Source organism: Anabrus simplex, chromosome 3 (assembly GCF_040414725.1).
Source record: "Anabrus simplex isolate iqAnaSimp1 chromosome 3, ASM4041472v1, whole genome shotgun sequence".
NCBI lineage: Eukaryota > Metazoa > Arthropoda > Insecta > Orthoptera > Tettigoniidae > Anabrus > Anabrus simplex.
This window is the reverse complement of record NC_090267.1, coordinates 448,428,237-448,453,343: the sequence shown is the minus strand read 5'-3', so window position 1 is coordinate 448,453,343 and position 25,107 is coordinate 448,428,237. Positions and strand designations below refer to the sequence as shown.

Genomic DNA, 25,107 nt, shown 5'->3' with positions numbered 1-25,107 from the left:
AACGATCGTAAGATGACGATAAAGATGAGGACAAATGAGGGAAAATATTCACTTTGTTTTGGAAATAGGGATTGGAATAATTTATGAAGGGAGATGGTTGATAAATTTCTATTTTTATTGAAATGATTTGAGAAAAGTTTTAGGAAAACAATTGATATGGAGAATTTTCCACCTCACCGACCGCCTTACATTGCACACGATTGGTGAGTGACTGATTCATTGATTCATAATGCATACCTTATATTAAAAACGTGCACTAATGCTATTTGCTTTTTTTTCTTACGTCGCACCGATACAGATAGGTCTTATGGCGAAGATGGGATAGGAAAGGCATAAGAATGTGAAGGAAGCGGTAATGGCCTTAATTAGGGTACACCCCCAGCATTTGCCTGGTGTGAAAATGGGAAACCACGGAAAAACTTTCAGGGCTGCCGACAGTGGGGTTCGACCTAACGTGTACTAAAACAGCTTTGCCGTCCAGTCTGTCCATTCTACTGGACTGATTTGCTTCAATTTTGTGTTATTCTCTTCGGAATTCCCTGCCAGTGAGGTCTCGAAGATCGGTCAACTTTGAAAAAACATACAATCACAATGATTAATCCATTAATTGCAGGCTAAGGCATGGCCTAGCCCACAGCACATACTTTTGTTAGCGGGTTGCATACAGTTAAGGATCAATATCTTGACGTCAAGATATCGGCGAAACTAAATATTTAAAAATGACGCGCACTATAAGAAAACCTGAAATTTGAACCAAACTTGGTACACATATGACTTAATACTATGTAGATGCAAATACCGTGAGAATATCAAGACACGTTTTCTGACCCATTTATAACGAATGATGTGGAGAAAAAAGGGTTCTCTAGTTGGTTTAAAGGGAAGTTTTTGTCAATGGTCCCCTCTTAACTCTAAATAGATGTGAAAAAGGAAAGAGAATAGGAATATCGGCAAAAGGAAGGGAGGAGCTACTGGGGCGTGAAAATGAAGGGCTTCGCAGTTCTCGCATACCTACAACGATCATGGCTGAAAAAAGAACAAGAATTGACCAAGCGAGGTAAGAGGGGAAAGTTGAAAATGAGTATCATGGCACAAGTAAATAAAGAAGAAAATCAGCTTCACTAAGGTGACCCATAGTTCCCAAATCACGCTTCCTAGTTGAGGTCTTCTCGAGAGATTCCCCTTTTAGTCACTTTTTATGACAGAATTCGGAGGGTGAATAACGTGACACACTTTTTGCCACCACCCGCAAGGGGGGAAACGCTTCTATTTCCCCTTTGATTAGCGTTAAAAGGGAATTATTCTTCTACATCTTCGACCTTATTCCCTTCAGGCTGCAGGGCCCACCTTTCTCTACTTTGCACTCCACTTCAGCCGGTCTGCACCGTCGGAGGGGCGGACGCCCGCATGTCATATATTCCCTCTCAGGCAAGCCATCCATCACCTTTTTGGTCGTCCACTGGATCGCCATCCGTCAGAGCGAAATTCAAGTGGCCAGTTAACGATGAATTCTCCATCAGCTCTGACCACATGCCCACTACAGTCTAGACGACCGGTACTGGGGTGACCGTGAAGGTATTTTCGTAAATATTTGTGAATTCATTTCAAGACACTCTTCTAAAATGTATCGCGTGATTTACTTTCTTTAGGAAGCCTTTTGTATGCCTGTATAGCACTGTTAGGGCTAGTGATTCAAACTAATTAAAGACATTCTAATAATTTAAGAAGGAAGCCTTACATTCCAGTGTCGACTCAGTTAAATGTAACTCAAAAGATTTTTAGACTATCAAACACGAACGTTAAATATTACACTATAACATACCTGTAAAAAGCACATTATTAAACAAGGAATTAAAATACGCACTATTTGAGCAAAGAATGGCATGTTTCGTTCTTGAAGGAACATCATCAGTATGGCCCGGATGTTTATGCAGTAATAGGTTAGCATGCAAACTTAATGAAGCGAGTAATAAGTAGAGTCTACCCGAACGACGGTAATGCTATGAGGTTTGCATAAACATTAGGGGTTCGGCCTATTAGAACCCCTAGAATTTATGTTACTTCCACTACATTAGGTTAGAGCGGGCTAGTCGACATTACCTAGTAAGTAATTTTGTTACTAAATAATTTTGATAGTAGGAAATGTCGACTATCCCGCTCTAACGTAGTGTAGTGGGAGTAACAGAAACTCTAGGGGTTCTGATGGGCCGAACCTATAATGTTTATGCAAACCTCATAGCATTACCGTCGTTCGGGTAGACTCTACTTATTACTCGCTTCAGTAAGTTTGCATTCTAACCTATTGCTGCGTAAACATCCGGGCCCTAATCATCAGATTCTGACAAATCATACTCAAATATTTAGAATATTTATGTTTATATATGTTTATTTCTCTACTAAATTAGAGACAAAGGAGGATCTCATTAAGATAAGTTCCACCGGGCGAGTTGGCCGTGCGCGTAGAGGCGCGCGGCTGTGAGCTTGCATCCGGGAGATAGTAGGTTCGAATCCCACTATCGGCAGCACTGAAGATGGTTTTCCGTGGTTTCCCATTTTCACACCAGGCAAATGCTGGGGCTGTACCTTAATTAAGGCCACGGCCGCTTCCTTCCAACTCCTAGGCCTTTCCTATCCCATCGTCGCCATAAGACCTATCTGTGTCGGTGCGACGTAAAGCCCCTAGCAAAAAAAAAGAAAAGATAAGTTCCAGATTTCAAGTTCCTAAGTATTAGACAAAACAATGAAAAACGTAAAATTAAGCAATTTATTCAATTGTGCCGAAAGTTGAAAGGCTAAAATGCCCGGAATGCTTTCAAATTGTGAGTCTTGGATAGCTCTGTATGTATATGTTCAGTACTCAGTCCCAAGGCTGGTTGGATTCTCAACAGTTCTGCCATCAGCTATCATAGATTGCCTAGGCATCACTGAAGATGAGTACTAGAGAAATGAGGAGTGAGGTAGTTTCCCGTTGCTGTCCTCACCGATACGAGGAGTAGATATTATACAGGGTGAAGCGTAATTCGCGCACTCGGGCGTCGCAGCGTGACTCCTCACATGCCAGCAATAAAAAAATGTCTCTTACAAAATTTCGTCTTGCGAGTATATCCGGAAGAAAAACGACGTTGTAGAGTAGCAATCTGGCAACACTGTAACCACATGTAGAGTAATTACCTCTGTCAGCAGAAGTTAGTCGTACTGTACAGTTGGTGCAGTGGATAGAGTTTTGGGTTAGCATGCAGGAGGTCGAGTGATCGATCCTGGGTTGAGGCGTATGTTTTTTATTTCGTAAATGTAGTCCAGGTGGTATGGTGTCTGGCATCTTAATCGTCAACAGCGTTGTAGTGGGTCCTCTAGAAACCATTTGCACTTACATACTACGATCCTAGAAATGGACGAACAATCGTTTTCATTGGTCAGCTTTGAAATGCGCCCTTTCCACGTCGTGGGCGTGAATTTATTCACACCACTTCATCTACTAGATGTGAAACCTGTTTGTTTCAGCTGTCTATTTCTTATTAATCTAACCAGGTATTTGTTGTTTCAGCGTTACAATATGTTATAAATGTAGGATACATGTGACCTCAGAAACGGTGTCTTACTGTATTACAGTAGGTAATGTCAGATTTAAATTAGAAAAAAGAAGAAATGCGCCTCACCCCAGGATCGAACCATCGACCTCCTGCATGCCAACCAAAATCTCTACCCACTGCACCAACTGTACAGGACGACTAGCACGTGCTAACAGCGGTACTTACCCTATATATGTTTACAGTGTTGCCAGATTGCTACTCTTCAACGTCCGTTTTCTACCGGATATACTCGCAAGACGAAATTTTGTAAGAGACATTTTTTTATTGCTGGCATGTGAGGAGTCGCGCTGCGACGCCCGAATGCGCGAATTTCGCTTCACCCTATATATGGCATTACTAGCATCGCTCATACCACAGTCACTTTCATATTTTCAAAGCCAAGGATAAGACAGAGAGAGGTCAATGAAAGTAGCTAAGAAAATTTCTCTAGCCTATATCAGAAGACACAGTCAACTGTAAACACTAGGTTCCTCCAGCAGAGGCATTGCTTCATCATACTAAAAAGAAATTGAAAATCACTTCCGACCTAAATGCAATTCCGGAAAACAGCCTAAAATCGCTTGTTTCTTTATTCGTAACCAAATTAATTTATTTAGAGAATTCTTCCCGTAAGGTGTTCCGTAGTTCTATACCCTCAATTGTCTTGATATTTCCAAAAATGTCCACACAGAATGTAGTTATGAGGGTTTAGTGAAACAATGCATTGACTCACATTAGCGCTCGGAGTGGTAGAAAAATGCAAACCGCTAATCTAATCGATCGGATAACGACGATTAAGAAAACGATAATAATTTTTAGGAATAAATCAATAATATATTCTGATACTTTATTATATTTCATTTACTTAAATTTCGCAGCTCAAAATCCCTCTGAGTATTTTTTACAATTGGCTTTACGTCACACCGACACAGATAGGTCATATGGCGACGATGAGTTAGAAAAGGCGTAGGACTGGGAGTGAAGTGGCCGTCACATTTAATTAAGGTGGCGTGAAAATGGGAAACCGCGGAAAACCATATTGAACAATGCCGACAGAGGGGTTCGAAGCCACTATTTCCCGGATGCAAGCTCACAGCTGTGCGCACCTAACCACCCGGTCCTGGGATGTTTTAAAAATTGACTTACTTGCCTGAAGGGGTAGAACTGTGGATTCCTTTTACAGGTATCTTACAATGTAGTATTCACCTTGTGTGTTCGAGAGACTGAAAAGCGTTTTTCAGGCATTCCAATTATACGTACAATTTTAGAGTTTCAAAGTGATAGTTAAGGATTAAGGGATTAGTTAATTAGTTCATTTTAAAGAATTGAGAAGATAATATAAGAGTGGGGGTCAAGAGTAAAGAACTCGAATCACAGAAAACTCTGATTGCGGATAATGTTGTATTGTGTAGGGTAGTAAATTAGCTGCAGGATTGTGAGCGACTGCGGGAGGATCTAGTCAATGTTGTGAAATGGACAGCAGATAATGGTAAGGTGGTAAAACGGGATGAAAAGTCAGGTCTTGAGTTTAACGAAGAGGAAAAGTTCTCTCAGTTTTAATTACTCTGTTGATGGGTGTGAGAGTATATAATGGGGAACACGCAAGTGATTGCATCTCTCCACATAGCGTTGCCGTCTGCAAGGACAACTGGTCGTAAAACAGGGCCAAATTCACGATAAAACCTTCACGACGACGTGACGTGAGAGAAATAGGACGAAGCCTGCTTACAAGAGAATGAAGGACGTTAGGAACTCCAAACGAAATAGCAACAAGTCAAGCCAATAAATGATATTTCCGTATTTTGCATTTCACCACATAAGCTTCGTCTCAAGGCAAACGAGAAAAATAGGGCGTTTCCTTCAATCTAATCTGAATACCGGTCCTTCAATAAGAATACAAGTACAATTTTGCTACGTCGTAGGAATGAACTAGGGAAACATCAATTTCATTCAAGCAATAAAATAATGTATATTAAAAACATTAAACTTGAAAAGAGAAGTTATCACGATTGAGGCTTCACAATAACATGTAAAATGTGGAAATGTGTTTAGTATTAAGACATATCACAGGTGTTTTTTTACATTGTCAGCACCACATTTTACACCACATTCTAATGTATATTTTCACACAACACATCACCTATTTCAGATAGTAATTGTTTTCAGTAATGTTATGCAATGTCTTTGATGAATGTGACTGTGAACCAGTTGAGGATGACCCAATATGCGTCAAAAAGTTTACTGGTGTAATAACAGAAAAGGCTTTTGCATTATGTATCCATAACGTAAAATGATTTTTCTACTGTTGTATGAAAGGTGGACTAAGTAAATTATTCTTTTAGAAGAACACGATTGTTAAGTTTTTTTTACAAGTTGCTATGCCTTTAAGCTACAGCCCCGCCATTTGCCTGGTGCGAAAATGAGAGACCACGGAAAACGACATTCAGGGTTACCGGCAGTGGGGGTTCGAACCCACTATCTTCCGAAAACTGGATACTGGCCGCACTTAAGCGACTGCAGCTATCGAGCTTGGTCCATTAGTTAGTCAATACCGAAATATGAGATTAATTATGTGCAGCCTTAAAAATTGATTTAATAAAGTAGCAGATCGAGATCTAAGGACTGGATTGCTGTGGTGATTGCCAATCTTCTTAGAGGAGACAGCGTAAGAAGGAGGAGGATGGGTGTGTGTGTGGTGTAGTTAGTTTTAAAATTTTCCCACCCACCCTCTCGTTCATCCAACCGTTTCCCCGTATGATAATGATTAAACACCTACTCGTCTATATGCTCCTTTGCTTCCTTGATAATGATGATACGAAGCTCGATAGCTGCAGTACCTTATGTGCGGCCAGTATCCAGTATGCGGTAGATAGTGGGGTCGAATCCCAATGCCGGGATCCCTGAAGATGATTTTCCGTGTTTTCCCACTTTCACATCAGGAAAATTATGGAGCTGTACCTTTACTAAGGCCAAGGTTGATTCCTTCCCACTCCTAGCCATTTACTGCCCCATCGTTGCCATAAGATCTACGATGTATTTGTGCTGGTGCGACGTAATGCAACTTGTAAAAATATGATGATTATGATTAGAGCAGGACGAATTCTGCGAGGATTTAAAGTTAAGTTTTCTAATGGTGTGAACATAAAATGGGTGTTGAGTCCTGAATGTGATGTCTGAAAAGGAAGTTTCAACGTTTTATTAGCAGCTGCCCGTAAGTGCACGAATATCAGGAAGAAATGGAATGGATCTTTGTACCACATTTTCATCTCACAAAGGGCGACCACATGTATGGGGAATCTTGATAATTTCCAGTGGAAGTTGTAGAGTGGAAGTGAGACTCAGAATATCCACGAGAAAGACGGCTTTTAAGAGAGTGAAAGGTTTGCTGACAGCTCGAAGCATATCAATCAAACTTAGGAAAAGGTATGCTATTTTTTGTGCGGAGTGTGGTGTCAGACAGAAAAGGCATTTTAGAAGATTTTGAAATGTGGTTATGGAGAAACGGAGAAAGTGAAATGGACCGATAGAATGAGAAATGAGGAGGTGCTGAGCAGCGTAGGAGATGATAGGGACTTCATGATGATGATACATAAGAGGAAAACATCTTGGATTTGTCGCATATTACGTAGAAACTGTATACTACAGAGAACCATGGAGGGAAAAGTTGAAGGAAAAAGAGGAGGAGGACGAAGAAAGTTTGGAATGCTGACAGATGGGAAGAGAGGAAGAAGTTACAAGAAAATGAAGGAAGATACTTAGGACAGAGAGAATTGGAGGACATTCAGTTGATATCTGTGTAAGGACAGATTTACTGAAAGAAGATCTGCTACGTAGATATTTCGAGAGCTTTCTATTCTATAGACCACACCCTGCCGCATCGTAAGTTCACCGAACGATGTAATATACAGGATGGTCGGAAACAACGTGTACGGGATATATGAGAGTTACAGGGTTGGTCATACTGATAAAAACCGGTCACGGTAGCTGCAGTCGCTTAAGTGCGGCCTAATAGGGAGATAGTGGGTTTGAGCCCCACTGTCGGCAGCCCTCAAGATGGTTTTCCGTGGTTTCCCAATTTCACACCAGGCAAATGCCGGAGCTGTACCTTAATTAAGGCCACGGCCACTTCCTACCTCTTCCTAGGCCTCTCCTTTCCCATCGTCGCCATAAGACCTATCTGTGTCAGTGCGACGTAAAGCACATAGCGTACGGATAAATAATTTGAAAGAAATAATTCGAAATCTCGCAGCCTTGTCACTTTATCAGCTGCTGAATTTAGCCAATCCGATTACTTCACGAGCGAACTGAAATGAGCTTTCTGAGAAGGTGTTGCTAAATCTGTACGAGGATTAAGACCGGCATGAGAGCACCAGACGGTGAATAAAACTTTCCCAGGGGAGAGGTTTGAATACAGACCTCCTAGCTGACAGCATCGCCCTAAAACAAGTGCGCTACGGTGACAGTGGCTGAAACCAACGGTGTGTTTGTGTTTGATGCTGATTTATCGCCATGGCTCTCAAGTCATTCTTAAGTCACGAGTAGGTTTAGCAACAGTGCCTTGCAAAGACCGTATGAATTCGCCCACGAAACGATCTGATTGGCTAACTTCAGCAACTGATAAAATAACGATGCGAGATATCGAATTATTTCTTTCGTATTATTTATCACCATGACCAACCCTCTAACGCTTATATAGCCAATTCATGTTGATTCTGACCACGCTGTACATGGCAGTCTTCTGCTTCATCATATTTCTCTTGTTTAAGTTCCAAGCTTCCATTTAACACAATGGTACCGATGGTAAAAATCTGATTCTTAAGGCCAAACTTTGGTCTTTGCTACATAATACATTTTATGCTGGACGATGCCGAAATATAAATATTAAATGCCAGAAAACTGAATCTGAGGCTCATAATAGTTGAAGGTTCTCCACCAATCAGAGTTCAAATTTTCATTATGGTACAGGTTCCCCACCACTCAGAGTTCATATTTTCATTATGATACAACTGTTTGAACAATTCGGTAAGGATAGTATCGAACCTGCGCTCAACGCACTAGCTTCACACTTGTTTCCAAAATCAAACATGTCGGACACATGTATTAACATCAATGCACTTTCTACATACAATATTCCACAACGACACGGCAATTTCACTTCAACAACTGTACAATAAACAAACTGTATTTGAAATAAGGGTAGGTTAAGATAACCTTCTATCAAAGCTTTGAAAACATATGACATTGTCAAGGTCTCTGATCCACTCACGGAAAATCAATAACCCATCGCCATGCACTTTGAGCTCTGTTACGTAAAATGAACTGACAAGCGACATCTCGTCGGAAATTTATGAATATTTAAAAATATAGTTATAATTATCGTCGAGCATAAACACTCGTATGGAAATTATAAAACTCGCTTCGCTCGTTTTATAATCATGCTCGTGTCTTAGTTATTGCCATTATAGGTTTGTATCATAATGCACTATTATTGAATGCACATCTGGCTTGCCCAATTCTTACTTCGATTTCTTCAAAGAAGTCATTGCTGTCATTGACAATGGTTCTTAAATATCTACATTGCTGGACACGCTCATTCATCCATTCATTCATTTTTCACAATTAATTCAACGCCAACTTAAGAAAAAATACAACACGTACGCACTCATCACATTTAATAATTCACTAACCATCCCTCATTAATGTACTTACTGGAATGCAATACACACTCATATAACTTAGTTATCAACAAATAATCAACGAAACTCTGTCTTAGCCAAGAGGCTGCTGACTTCATCAAGAAGTATTTTTCAGCCCTCTTACCATCTCACATGGTGGGAAGTGAAAGCTTTCTTAAATAGATACTTGAAAAACGCCAGAAACGGGTGCGCCAAGATGTGAATGCAGCCACCATCCAGCAGACTATTCCGTAATTTATCTATATAAAGTCATAACGATCGTATGTCTATACGTTGATTATTTTGGTGAAATTTTCTTATAGTTGTCCTTTTCAGGTGTAATGATGACCTACAGATGTTTTAGCTTTGGCGTCTGTCCAAGTTCTTATAACTGAAAATCTACTGGACATATTTCAATTAAACCTTATAATTAGAACCAACGTACCCAAAGGTGGGTTTTAGGATCCATACGATTTCAAGATCCCTGAATGGACTCTTTTCTAATAAGATCGAAACAGCGAATTTACTCTCCCACAAAATATCCACGATCAACCTTAACGGAAATATAACAATCTCAATAGAAATACATTTCTAAAACTTTTTCTCGTGTATACTGTAGTTTTTCGATAGGGAATTAATAAAGGAGATATTATTAACGGAATGTTTTACACTCTAAGTCCTAGCGGATATAGCCCAACATCCTGTGTGCGTAGTACCGACTTATTGTACTGTAGGTAGAAGACTATTAGATATATTTCACCCATATTTCATATTTAGTATCTACCTATCCAAAAGTAGTTTATAGCTTTCAAATGATTTCAAAATCCCTGAATGTTTTTGGAAACTTTCTGGCATGTTTGCTTTTTTATAATAAGCCTAATACGAAAAATGCTATTAACGGAATGTTAAAGTCCTAGAGGACATAGCCCTAAAATGGGTGCGCGTAGTGCTGATTTCTTATAACTGGAAAACAGTTAGACATAATTCAACTAAACGTATTTTAGTATCCATCTACCCAAAGAAATATTTTAGGTTTTATAACATTTCAAAATCCCTGAAGGGCGTGACAATTTATGAGAACACAGAAACCATGATTTTACTCTCCCACAAAATATCCGTGACTAACATTATTGGAAATCTACCAACTTTATTGGAAACTTACGTCTGAAACATTTCCTTCTGTACACCTTTTTGATAGGAATAATAATAATATTAATAACGGAATATTTTACAGTCTAAGTCCTAGTGGATTTTTTCTAACTGTTAGGTTCGTCAGTCTGCCGAAACTAATTTTGGGTGATAAATTTATTAATTACCTGAAAAAACATAATTATGATAACAGTATTATACTTGGAAAATAAATAACTTCATTAAAATAGAATGACATGTTTCGGTCTTGAAAGACATCATCAGATTCTATCAAATCACACCCAAATATTTAGAAGTGTATGAACATTTAAATTTCCTTTTAAATGATTAGGAACTTGAATCTGCTCTGAGAAACGATATTTTAACTCCTCCCATTCTATGCTAGAGTGGGGGACAAAAGAATACTTCGTTAGGATAAGTTCCAGATTTCGAGTTCCTAAGTAATTAAACAGAAATAAGCATAAATATTTATACATTTAAAAATATTTGAGTGTGATTTGATAAAATATGGTGATGCTCTTTCAAGGTCGAAACTTGTTATTCTATTTTAATTAAGCTGTTAATTTTTTTAGGTGTTACCATATGTTTTCTTTTTTCAGGTAGTTAATAAATGTAATTATTCAAAGTTAGTTTCGGCAGACTGAAGAAGCTAACATTTATAAATTAAGTGAGTCGAAACTAAAATGAGATGGCTTCAGATATTACAGTCTAAGTCCTAGTGGCCACAATGTGCTGGTTTGTTATAAAATGAAAACTACTGAGCAGCGTTCCTAACTTAATTGGTTAAGGACATTATTCACCGCACTGTCTAAAGGCCCAAAGTTCAAATCTGGACGCCTATAGCGGCCGTTGTCAGTGTAGTAATTCCACGTGGTTCCCACCATATTCGAAGGAAATAGTTAGGTAATGCTTCATATACCAAAGCACCTACCACACCCGAGTAATTTTAGCAGCACACACACACACGACAATAACATAGTTTGCCCACAAGTTTCAGTTTACAGACCGTGGTTGGCGATCATTATTAGGGTCAGACTCAGGAGAGTTGCATGACATGACCTCAGGTCGAGCTGTTTCTCACCCGGCTAACTGTACGTCGCATACTTTCGTGTTAGTAGTAGTAAATTACTCTTCCTTTGTGGTCACGGTAACAGAACGCCGAATGTGCTGTACAATGAAGCATTAGATTAAATGACTGGCTTCAAGTATGTCTAATATAGAACTGGCCTCACATGTAGGCGCTTAGAAGTTAGTACGTGAGGAACGAAGAAGTTACATAATATCCTTTGTGTGTATCAATATCCTATGTTTCATTGTTTCGGGGCAGTGAAGTGCAAGGAATAATGGGTGATGACCACAGCCCAATTTCTGAAGCCGTAATAATTTAAGAGTACAAAGTTACTGAAGTGAGTAACAAGAATATTCTTTCCTGCACATCGGTTATGCTATGAGGTTTGCATAAACAATAGAGGTGTGGCCCATCAAAACCCCTACAGTTTATGTTACTCTCGCTACATTGTGGAAGAGCGGGCTAGTGGACACCTCCTAATAACCACAATAGTTTGCATTCTAACCTATTACTGCATAAAAGTTCTGGGTAGAGTGATGACTTTGTCTGTAGACTCTACGGTAAGCAACATAAAACTAGCATTTTCTCTTGAAATATTCGCCTTAGTGTATCTATGCCTTCCTTCTAATGAACCCGTCAAGACAGTTGGGATCGAGTGAGTGGCTGCGCGGTTAGGGCCATGTAGATGTCAGTTTGCATTCGGGACATAGTAGGTTCGATCACCACTGTCGGCAGACCTGAAAGTGGTTTACCGTGGTTTCCCATTTTCAACCAGACAAATGCTGGGGCTGTACCTCAATCCAGGCCTAGTAGTTTCCTCCCCATTCCTAGTTATTCAGTAACCTATCGTTGACGTAATTTATACCTGGTGGGCAAAATGAAACTGGCCCGAAGGTATTTACAATAGGACTGCCATGCGATTGACCTTTGTTAGTGAGCATCACGGAAGATGCTGGAAATGGCCTCAACTGAACAATTGAAGAATTGAGCATCCAAAAGTCCTGACTCCACTTAACTCAGAAACCACCGGCAGAACTCGACTCGCGAAGGTTCGTCTGGACACTTTAACGCATACACAACAGTCAGTGACGTACGCTGAGACCACTAGAGTTAGGTTACCCCGTTTGGATGGTTGATTTAGTGAATGCCAAACCTCTTAAGAGTTTTGAGCTGCAGCCAATGGCCAACGGAGTAGCGTGCTGTGTTGTCAAGGCTGTTTCAGAAGCTACTGTCCTGGCCTCTGCTACTGTCAGTGGAGATGCTAGCCTAAGATTTAGCAAATTAAAGTCCGGCTTTGTGGTTAAATGGATAGAATGATTGCCTTTGGTCCGATGGCCCCGGTTCAGTTCTCGGAATGAACAACCTCCTCGTACTCTGTTAATTCCCCTGGCTTGGGGAGTGGGTGTTTATGACGTCTTCGCCGTTCATTTCATCCTCATTAGGTCACCACCAAACCTTTACAGATGCCATGCATTATTATTATTATTATTATTATTATTATTATTATTATTATTAACTAACAATTTTGAATTTTGCAACATTAGCAGAGTTCGTACGTATCGTTCGCTGGTATATTAGCTGCCTCGGGAGATCAGTGGTGGTGTCCGGCCCATGATCACGGGTTCGATTCCAACCAACAAAAGAGAACACTACATAGACCTGAAAGATCACATTTCATTCTAGCAGATCTACCTACAAAAGTAAAACTTTATTACTCTTATAACAGCAGTCCTGTAGTGCCTTCCTACAGGTATGTAGAAGTAACGGGAGTGAAATATCAGCATTCTGTTATCTATGAGCGTGAGGTGATGAAGTGTATATGATGAGGAACGCATGGCTGTTAGTTAGCAGTGGCGATCTGATAGACCGAAGCCTAGCAGACCTATCCCCCCGGTCCCTGCACCTATCGAGCATACATCAGCAAGGCGCGCGAGGTGGGTCGAGAGAAGAGGGACGCACAGTCTGGGCTGCAAGATCTGTCTGCGATGCCTTGCTCTCAGAAATACGTGCGACGTTTTTTTCTCACTGCTTTCAAGTTTTGTAAATGGAACAACGTGTCAGACGCTTACATTATAATGTACTTTAGATTTGCATTGTTCTCATTTGAGCTTTGGACTTCACCGATAGCCCTTGGTAGCCCTCAGCATACACCACTGATAATATTGAGATTACGTCTGACTGCGTTTTAGGCTTTCTTTTACTCGAGCAATGTTCTCTTATGTTCCAATTCTTTTCGGTTAGTTACGGGTTTTATTCACTGCAGAGCCCGTCTCGTGCCATTTCTCCACTAAGTTTAACATTGCAGACATTAGTTGAGGATTTGCCAAAACACTTCCAGTCTCAAGCACATGTGCAAACAGTTCCGCACAAGTTTTCCGCGAATCGTGCTTTGCATATGATGCGACAATGAACATGCGCTGTTTCATCGTGAGCACCATTGTGTGTTGCATTCAACTGGTCACTAAACATGCCTGCTCCTCTCATTCATTTACTCATTCACACGCAATGACACAGCGACGTACGCGGGAGATGTAAACGCGCAGACATGTGCCAGCACCCGATCGGTGCATAGAAATAACGATTTCCAGCATTTCTTGTGATGGGCATTTCTTCTGTTCATTAACAAACGGTCAATTCCTCGTCGGTCTTATATATAAATTCGGGGCCAGTTTTTATTTTATTATTATGTCCACGTGCCTTTGCAGGCGAGATGTAGTGTTTACAGTGCACTATGTCTTCTGGTATGGGCTAGAATAAATTTGTTACTTTCATTGATCTGTCTCAGTCTCATCCTTGGCTTTGACAATATGAAAGTGGCCGAGGTATGAGCGATGCTAGTAATACCATTCGTTATGCAGTCAGTCCCTGTTATGAATGGTATGAAAATATCGCTCATAGGATCGGTTGATGCATGCATTTCAGTGGGCTTGGCAGACTAATACGTAATAGCAACTTCTGGTCCAGTGAGGAAAGCAACGGGAAACTATCTCACTCCTCATTTCCCTAATACGCCTCTTCAGTGATGCCTAGGCTATCTATGACAGAACAATGTACACGAGGCACACTTTGAAGATTCATAGCCACTCACGTCCTAGCGATGTGCATGTCATTGAACCTGAAATAAAAATGTTGATTCTCGTTTGAACAGTTAGGAAATGCAGAGATGCAAGACATTCGCACTAAAGAAATCAGTGAAGTAGGTTATTATTCGCATTCAAGAGCTGTGGAAAATCAAACCAGCCTTCGGGATGAATACCCAACATACAACATACACATGTTGTCCACCCTGTAATTCGCCTTGAACCATAACAAACATATAATAAAGGTGTATTTTGAGAAACTACTTGTTGTTTTGACGTCATCACACCAATAAGTCTGGGGACATGTCAGCGACTCTGGCTGTCAATATTTTTGTCAAGAACTGTACATCTTCAATTTATAGATTTCCGTTATCACCACAAAATTACATTATTACATAAATCTGATACCGAATTAGCCTACCTGCTATCGCAGAGCACATACTGTAACGGCTGCATCTGTCTGGCTAACATTCATCCCCATCAAATGGGAACAACTCCGTTAAAGTGTTATTTAGATTCATCCATATAGAATAGGGATTAACATAGTTCAGCCACCCAGCCTCGTGTATAACACTTGACTACGGATTGATCACAATTTTGTGTATTAAGCAGTGAATGCCCAAGCGACATCAAGAGCACTCGATGCAGCGCAAGAAGTGATTACATTGGGTACAATAAACTTCACACAGAACAATATACTCAAGGCACGCTTTGCAGATTCATAGCCACTCACATCCTAGCGATGTGCATGTCATTGAAGCTGAAATAAAAATGTTGATTTTCGTTGAGCAGTTAGGAGATGCAGAGATACAAGACATTCGCACTAAAGAAATCAGTGAAGTAGGTTATTATTCGCATTCAATATTTTCTGGTATTATTATTATTATTATATAGCGGGCGAGTTTGTCGTGCGGTTAGGGGTGCGCAGCTGTGAAATGGGATCTGTGAGATAGTGGGTTCGAATCCTACTGTCGGCAGCCCTGAATATCGTTTTCGGTGGTTTCCCATTTTCACACCAAGCAAATGCTGGTGCTGTATCTTAATTAAGGCCACGGTAGGCTCCTTCCCACTCCTAGGCCGTTTCTATTCCATCGTCACCATAAGATTTATCTGTGTCGGTGCGACGTAAAACAAATCGTAATATATATATAAGTTTAAAAGTTGTTTTACGTCCAACTGACACAGATAAGTCTTATGGCGACGATGGGAGAAGAAAGGGCTAGGAATGCGAAGGAAGCGTCCGTGGCCTTAATTAAGGTACAGCCCCACAATTTGCCTAATGTGAAAATGGGGAAACTACAGAAAATCACCTTCAGGGCTGTCAAGATTGGAGTTAGAACCCACTTTCTACCGAATGCAAGCTCGCAGCTTCGCGCCCCTAAATACATGGCCAACTCGCTCCGTTTTCTTATTCTTTTTCTTATTTCCACAATGTTGTGCCCAACTAACGAGCGGGGTTGAACTTATTTGCTTTCATCCCTTCCCAGAATCTACTCATCCACTGGCTGTGGGTTTCCTTCCGTTCTTCCGTTCATACAGTTGTGGTTGTCATCGTGGGCTCTTCAGCCAAATTATGTTTGTGGACCAACGTTTTAAAGAAAGGCTTGTTCCATATAATTTCACCTGTTATTATGATTCCTTGAAGGTCTTTTTTCAATTTCTATTATCCAATTACTCTTGCCTTTTAATAATTTTTGTAAGTCTTTCACTGTCCATTCTTTAAATATGGCCATCAAGTTTCAATCGTCTTTGTCTAAATGATATTTTTTCAAAATGCTAGTATAATTCTGGAGCACTACTTTTCATCCAAATAATAATAATAATAATAATAATAATAATAATAATAATAATAATAATAATAATAATAATAATAATAATAATAATAATAATAATAATAATAATAATAATAATAATAATAATAATAATAATAATAATAATAACTAGGGGACCCGTGCGAGAAATCTCGCATGTTCATAAAGTGTGTGGTGGAGTAGTCCCCTGGTGAACTTGTGGTGAACTAAGGAATACACAAATCAGTACAATATTAAACAGTCTTACTTACCACTTAATGTAATCTTTGATTTCTTTAATATTTAAGGTATCCACTTGAACGGAAGCAAATGCAAGTGCATTATTATATTGACGAATGTTCCGTAAGTAATTTTTGGCTATACTATCATTCTTTTCTTAATTGATAATTACAGCATGTCATAATGACATAAAACAGGCGTTCCAGCGGCCAAAATGTGAAGTGGACAGCAATAATGGTGCGTATTTTCCTACAGCAACAGTATTTGCAAATCGCACACTTCGTTACAATTTTAAAACTATTTTAAAAAGAAATTGTCGATGTTTATGAAATGAGAGTGCAATTCGTCACTGCTAATGTCTATTCTCCTTCTTATGAATGCTCATTTATCACGATCGGTTACATGTGAGCGCCGCAAAACGGATCTATACCACTGAAGTAATATATCATAATAACAATAATAATAATAATAATAATAATAATAATAATAATAATAATAAAGCTCGCTGTTTCTATCAACAATTTACCCTGGTATATACCTTCAAATGTATTAGTAAAAATATAGTTGGTTTATGACTTACCTGAGCAGCTACCATTCCCTCTCGTAGCCGAGGAAGATCTGTATGAGACCAGGAACTTCGCGACCAGGGAGATATCTCTCGAAGATCTTCAGAAAAGTGAAAGTCTCGGAGCTGATTCTTGATAAATTTTCGTATATTCCACGGGAGATCGTTGTGCCTGAAGAGAAGAGAAAACCCATTTTTATACAATTATGTCATATTTTGCAAAAATTAATGAGTAATTTTGTTGCGTTACTGGAATGAAAAGTGGCAGAATGTTGTACCCCTAGCTCTGTCCAGCACAAATTTGTTATGGAGGTACCAAATTATGAATCCGGGTAGCAATTATGCGAGGTTGGCTGAAGAAAGGAGTCTTCGGGATTAGCACTGATGAACTCGTGAACTGGGGGCTGAAAGCTACAGAGTGTCTAGCTTCATTTTGGGGCATTATCTATACTTATATGAATAAAATCAAATGGCTTCAATTCCTAATCATACTTATTATTTTTTAAGTTATTCTATAACATTTGAAATGTTTTAAATGTTTTGCAAACTTCACAAATTATTTTTCAGAATTGTTTAATTTGCAGATCCAGTTAACTTGAAGACCAAGATTTATAATATGTGCGTGCTGCCAGTTACTACTTTCGGTCTGGAAACGATGACTGACTAACGCAAGTGCTCGCAAGCTTCATCGAACACAACGAGCCATGGAGCGACAGATGCTAGGGATCAGCCTTAAGGATAAGATCCGTTCAGAGGACATCAGGAGAAGAACGAATGTAACCGACATCCTGGAGAGAGTAGCAAGACTAAAATGGCAATGGGTAGGACACATAGCTCGACAAGACTACAACTGGTGGACCTCTAGGATTGTTCACTGGAGACCATGGGGACACAAATCAGGCATTGGAAGACACCAGAAGAGATGACTCGATGACATAAAGCTGTTGGCTGGAACACGCTGGTTCCAAGTGGCTCAAGGCCCAATACGACGGAAGCATATGTATGAGGCCAGCAGTGGATTGAAATAGGCTACAAAAGAAGAATATGCAGATCTAACTTTACAATATTTTTTAATTTTTCGAGTTATTTTACAAACTATGTTAATCAAAATTCACTCTATTGTGTATTATTTGCTTTCGGGCAGCCTCAAGCCTGAAGGAGAATTTATAATAAAATATAAACTTGGAGGAGTGTACTTGGATTCAGGTGGCGTGAAAAGCGTAAAATGTACATAAGATTTACATCGCATTCTGATTCGAGGTTCAGTTGAGTGTTTCATTCTACGGATTCGATATTTGAGGGCAAGTAAGGAAAAAAGTTTGGCACTAAATTTCGGAGTTCTCAGCATTTGCCAACCTACGAAGAAATTCATCCTTAGGACGTCTCATTTGAATTTCGCTTGGCTGCTAGATGACAGCCAAATACTTCAAAATATACATGATGTCCCATAAAATACACCCAAACTTAGAGTGACAATAAATATCGTGCATGTTAGCAAAGATACAAGTATAATTGATGAAATGGCAGATTAAAAAATAGAGTACAATACCTAAAGGAAATTAAAACAAACATCTTCAGGAAAGATAACTCGTATAGTGCTCCCTGCTTCGTGCATATTCGTACATGTCCGAACGTAGGACAGATATTTTCAGTACACAGTTGGCAATGTGCACCACTGGATTCAGTAACGGTACAAATCATATCATATGGAACTGCATGATACTGAATTTGAATTCTCTTTGAGCTCTTCTATTGTAGCTGGTTTGGCTCCCTAAATATTGTCTTTAAGACATCCTCACAAAAAGGCCTATTGGCGTGAGGTCGGGATAATGCGCAAGGAATTCAGTGCAACCTTTTCGAAACCCAAAATTTAAGAACAAGTCAAAAATGGGCACTGAGTTATAGCCGATCACATAGTCAGTATACTTTTGGGATAATTTGTACATACATGCATATAGGGATTATTTTATTGAAGCATACAGTAGGAGGCACAGCAAGTAACTGACATGGCAGTCATTGGTGGCAGCTCTGCATAGTTTGGTTGCATTTAGGCCTGTCGCCCAGGTAGCAAATTCCCTATCTACTGTTTACATAGCATTTCCTTAAATTTTCAGAGAACTTATTTTCCTTCATAAATTTTTTCAGTCCCTTACTAATCGTCCTATAAAATAATATTTACACCAATTTGTCCTCTTGAATTCCAGCTTTATCTTCATGTCATGATCTTTGCTGTCCAACTCATTGGCTGAATGGTCAGCGTTGAGGTCTTCGGTTCAGACGGTCCCAGCTTTGATTCCCGGCCGGGTCGGGGATTTTAATCGCGTTCGATTAATTCTCCTGGCTCGGGGACTGGGTGTTTGTGTTTTTCCCAACACTTTCCTCTTCATATTCAGACAACATACCACACTACCAACCACCACAGGAACACGCAATTCCATCCCTCTGTATAGGGTTGGCGTCAGGAAGGGTATCCGGCCGTAAAACAGGGCCAAATCCATAAATGCGGCACAGTTCGCCAATGGACATTTTTGTGAGTATATTTTGAAGACAATATTTAGGGAGCTAAAACAACTACAATAGAGGTGTTGAAAGAGATTTAAAATTCAGTATCTTGCAATTTCATATCATTATATGATTTGTAACGTTATTGAATCCAGCTCCGCTAAAGCTTATTCGTCTACCAATGTCATTCCACACCATATTTCCAGTGAGACCTCGGAACATACCACATACTCGGGCATCTATTCTACTTACTCCCAAGTCTTCCTACAGTTTCCCAACACTCTAGTAAAGGAATTCACCAAAAGCAAATCGTGCTGTTCTTCTTTGGACCATTTTCAGTTCTTGTATCAAGTAGTCTTGGTGAAGATCCCATACACTGGAACTTTACTCTAATTGGGCTCCATGGCTAAATGTTTAGCAACTTGCGTTTGGTACAAGGGGTCCCAGGTTCGATTCCCTCTCGGGTCGGCGATTTAAAGTTTGTTTATTTAATTTCTATGGCTCTGGGGCTGGGTGTTTGTGACGTTTTCAGCATTAGATTTCATCTTAGTTAGGGACCCATCCCCCACAGACGCGGAGGTCGCCTATAAGGCGTCACTCGAAAGACCTGCACCAGGCCTCTCCGGAGGCCACTAGCCATTCTTCTTCTTCTTCTTTTTAATCTGTTTACCCCCAGGGTTGACTTTTTCCTCGGACTCAGCGAGGGATCCCACCTCTACCGCCTCGAGGGCAGTGTCCTGGAGCGTCAGACATCGGGTCTGGGATACAACTGGGGAGATGACAAGTACCTCACCCAGGCGGCCTCACCTGCTATGTTGATCGGGGGCGTTGCGGGAGGATGGGAAGATCGGGAGGGATAGACAAGGAAGAGAGGAGGAAGCGGCCGTGACCTTAAGTTAGGTACAATCCCGGCATTTGCCTGGAGTAGAAGTGGTAAATCACGGAAAACCCCTTCCAGGATGGCTGAGGTGGGAATCGAACCCACCTCCACTCAGCTGACCTCCCGAGGCTGAGTGGACTCCGTTCCAGCCTCCGTACCACTTTTCAAATTTCGTAGCAGAGCCTGGAATCGAACCCGGGCCTCTGGGGGTGGCAGCTAATCACACTAACCACTACACCATAGAGGCGGACGCCTTTACTATTAATTATTATTAACATTCTGTTCGATTTTGCCCACTATGGACCAGGGAGCAACAACTACGGTGTACTGAATCATCTTTTTTCTCCCCTGGTTTTGATCTTCTGCCAATATATCTCCATTCATTGGCTTATCTGCTTCCTTCCTTTTTCAGAAAAAAATGCTATTGAAGATTTCTTTTCTACTTTTTATCGGAAATCTATGAAGTTTGAAGTTAATTGTCGGAAGTGGTTCATGTTTTGGATGTCTTCATGAATAATGCCCAATCTCTCCATATCAACATGTATCTCAATAAACCACGTGGGAACATTTACTTTTTCATCGAAATGTGTAACGAGTTTTCGAGTCAGCCTTTCTTGATTCATATGTAGGAGATGTCTATAAAATTGTAATCGTCTCTTCTTCATCAACTCTATAATTCCCTCTCTTTGCACAGCTCTCTGTTAGGTCTTAATCTTCTTTGTCCACCAACATACATAGGTCACGGAATCTTCCTTAGGATCCTCTCTTTCTTCTTCTGTTGTTCCAGCAATCCTCTGGTGGTTAAATCCAAGGTTTCATCAGCATATATAGAACGACATCGAGCGCGACACTGTTCACAGAACACACCTCGCCAAGTGGACATACTCTTCGCCGTCGCAACTTCCAATTATTGCTCGGCCGGGCGGTCTTCATTTCTACCTGCCACCCAGCCGACTCCAATCAGCATATAGGTTGACGGCTCGCTGGCTGTTGACCTCCCCACAACCATGGCCTATTGTATCATCCCCGGAGTGGATCCAGCCATCTCCGAAGAAGACATCATGGATGACCTTCTCGCCGCTGACTTCCCGGTATATAACGCCTACAGAATGACGGATGGCCACACCTGTACACCCTCTCCGCAGATTCTAGTGAATCTCAGCGGAGAAGACTCCCTCCGCCGCCTCTTCGCTTCCGGCGCGATGATCCATTGTAAGAACTACGCAGTGGTGCCAGCCATCAACACCCTCCTTCCCAACAACCACCACCATTACCACCACCACGACGTCCGCTAGTATCCTTTCTTCTCTTCCTGTCACAACGGTTACCACTTGTCACCCGTCACCTGTTAATGTCATCTCTCCCAATTTCTTAGCCCACTACCCTTCAGCAACTCCTTGCTAGCACGCCGGACTCAACTTTGCCATCGATATCATCGCCAGCCAACACCGCAGCAGCCACCGCCCAGACATCATCGACCCAGTCATCTTCACAGTCCCCTCCAGCTGTGTGTAGCTATGTACTACGTGGAATCCCACCTCAAATCTCCGACAAGGACGTTCTACAAGAACTTTGTGCGGCAGGCGCTCCCGTCCGACGTGCTATTCGGATTCGGAACGCCCATGGCCTTACATTTATGGTGCGGCTCTAATTGCCTACATCTGATGCCGTCCTCCAGCTCATTACCACCGGTGCCAGTGTCCACGGCCAACATTATTGAGTGAAACCCTCTCATTCTCCACCCTCACCCGGTCGCCAACCCTCTGACCTTACGCCTCGTCGCCCCGGGCCAGCCCCTCCTCCTGTTTACTCATCTCCACCAGTGTGTCCACCCCTTCCTCCAACTGGTTTCATCCCTCCACTCCCTCCCAAAGTTTGAACTCCTTCGTCTTCTCATCGCTTTCCTCAATCATATGACAGCTACCCTCCATCTCCTTACCTTGCACCTTTACCCCGGCATATCCTTCTGAACTTCATATCTTCCCCTTGTACTCCACCTTTTCCCTCACACCTTTCCATAAATCATTTATTGTCTCGCATGTACTTCTGAATTAAATAAAGAGTTTGTTCAATCCTGAGTCATAGACATAATTCCTATCCCATCTCCTACTTCTTCACATCCTTTACCCACATCCTTCTTCCGCCACATCTCCCCAACTCGCCCCTTCAGGGTGGGGAACGAAAGCATTGCTAGTTAGCGTAGAGTCCTTCTTGTTTGCTCACAAGTGCCTTAGTTTTTTTCTCAGACTTAATGATTTCTTGTTGTACACATCTTTCTTCAACTGGTTCGCTAATTCCATCTTTCTGATTCTTGCCTTGATTGCCTCCTGTTCTAAGCCATTAGGCTGGAACATCTCACCAATATATTTGAAGTTCTTGACTTTTTCTACCTTCCCTCCTGTTGTGTTCATGATTTTTAGACCTGATTTGATGTGTGTCACAAACTTTGTTTTTCAGAATTATTATTATTATTATTATTATTATTATTATTATTATTATTATTATTATTATTATTATTATTATTATTATATTACCAGAGACTTATACGCCCGCTCCTTTACAGCCTTACTACAACCACTAAATGTCCTCATAACCAGGTGAAGAGATATTAATTTCAATGCAAGAACAAAAACAACAGGGTCATGTAGGCTATACGCGAAAACACTTTTCAAGGGATTTACAAATACAATTACGCTCAGTAAGGACTTGCATGAGCGCATTATATAGAATTTCATTGAAATTCACTCAAGCGTTCAATTTTGATATCTTCCGGAAGAATGCTTTCATTTTTGAGCCACGCAGTTTAATGTTCATTTGTAACGGTTCAGAATGCTGCATTCGTCTCGCGGATTAACGTTGAACAGTGCTTCTGCTAATCTGCAATTAATTTCATCTGACAGAGCTAGTGTTGTGCGACTTGTCGTTCTAATCCGGGCATTAATCAAATTCTAGAATTGAGAGGATATGCTTCATGGATAATGAAGGACTGGAACTTGTAGATGTTTGCGAAAAATATTAAAATAACCTATCCATAGTTCTTCGTGCCTTGGTACGAGAGGAAGGAATAACGTAAGAAATACATTATGCTACACGAAAGTACCGGGTGTGCCAAATAAAACTGACGCCGAATTGACGTTTGTTAACGAACAGGAGAACTGCCCACCACACGAAATGCTGGAAACCGTATATCGATGCACTAACCTTTGCTGCCACATGTCTGCTCGTGCATCTGTAATACAAATTTACTGTTGAGCATGCGTTAAAACGTCCAGACGAACCTTCGCGTGTTGAGTTCTGCTGGTGGTTTCTGACTGAAGAGGAGCCAGGACATTTGGATCCGATTCTCACTTTTTCGTTTCTTCAGGTGAGGCCTGGTTCAGCCTGTCAGGGTATTTGAACTCACCGAACACGCGCCTCGAGTAATTTTAGGAGTAGGTTGGAACGTCCCTCGTACTTATCGAGAAGTAATTACAAGCATAAAATTACGATCAGAAAGCATACGGATGTGGGCTAGTTTTCCTTCGTAAACAGGACCATAAGTCACTGGAAACAAAATACCTGCTGCAGTCTTTGATAGATTCCCTTCAGGTATATAATGACTTCGTGTGGCTATTTCTAGCCGCGTGCAGCCCTTATAAGGCAGAACCTCCGATGAGGGTAGGTGGTATCTGTTATGTGTAGATAAGTGCGTGTTATTGTGGTGGAAGATAGTGTTATGTGTGGTGTGTGAGTTGCGGGGATGTTGGGGACAGCACAAACACCTAGCGCCAAGCCATTGGATTTAAACAATTAAGGTTAAAATCCACGACCCGTCCGGGAATCGAACCCGGGACCCTCTGAATCGAAGGCCAGTACAATGACCATCCAGCCAATGAGTATGACTCCCTTCCGGTATCAAGTCATTTAAGAATATCATTAGTGTTAACGTAAAAGTGAAAAGCTATAAATCACGGACACTGAATTTGTGATTTTCGGCTTGATTTAGAATGCTCAGCTAGTAGCACTTCTTGTAATATTCTCTTTTCATGGAATTGCTTGTTGTACTCATGTTATTGTAGTTTTGTTGTTGTTGTTGCTGTTGTGTAATTATATTTTTAACGTTATATTATTATATTTTTTTTGCTAGTTGTTTTACGTCGCGCCGACGCAGATAGGTCTTATGGCGACGATGGGACAGGGAAGGGCTGGGAGTGGGAAGGAAGCGGCCGTGGCCTTAATTAAGGTACAGCCCCAGCATTTGCCTGGTGTGAAAATGGAAAACCACGGAAAACCATTTTCAGGGCTGCCGACAGTGGGGTTCGAACCACTATCTCCCGAATATATATATTATTATCACTTGTAATGTTAAGCTAAAAGTAAGCTCTGCCTATAGCATTGTAAACTGTAGTGTTAAGCACTGAAAATACTTAAGTTGTGTGTAAATTTGTATATGATGATGCAAGAGTAGAATGTTAAATTAGTAATATTTCTTGTACTATTTTCTTTACATAGAATTTCTTGTTGTACTTTTGTTGTTGTAGTTTTTGTTGTTGTTGTTGTTGGATAATTATATTTTATCTTTACTTTATTATAACACTATTGTAAGTTA

General features: G+C 40.7%; 1 protein-coding gene across 1 annotated transcript in view; it reads right to left on the bottom strand.

Moving 5' to 3' along the window:
- The window catches only part of LOC136866497 (dipeptidase 1-like), an 852,481-nt gene that overhangs the window by 621,827 nt on the left and 205,547 nt on the right, over positions 1-25,107 (bottom strand). The window contains exon 2 of the mRNA XM_067143524.2: positions 17,153-17,309. Coding sequence (XP_066999625.2) covers positions 17,153-17,309 — 157 coding nt within the window. The remainder of the gene's footprint in view (positions 1-17,152; positions 17,310-25,107) is intronic.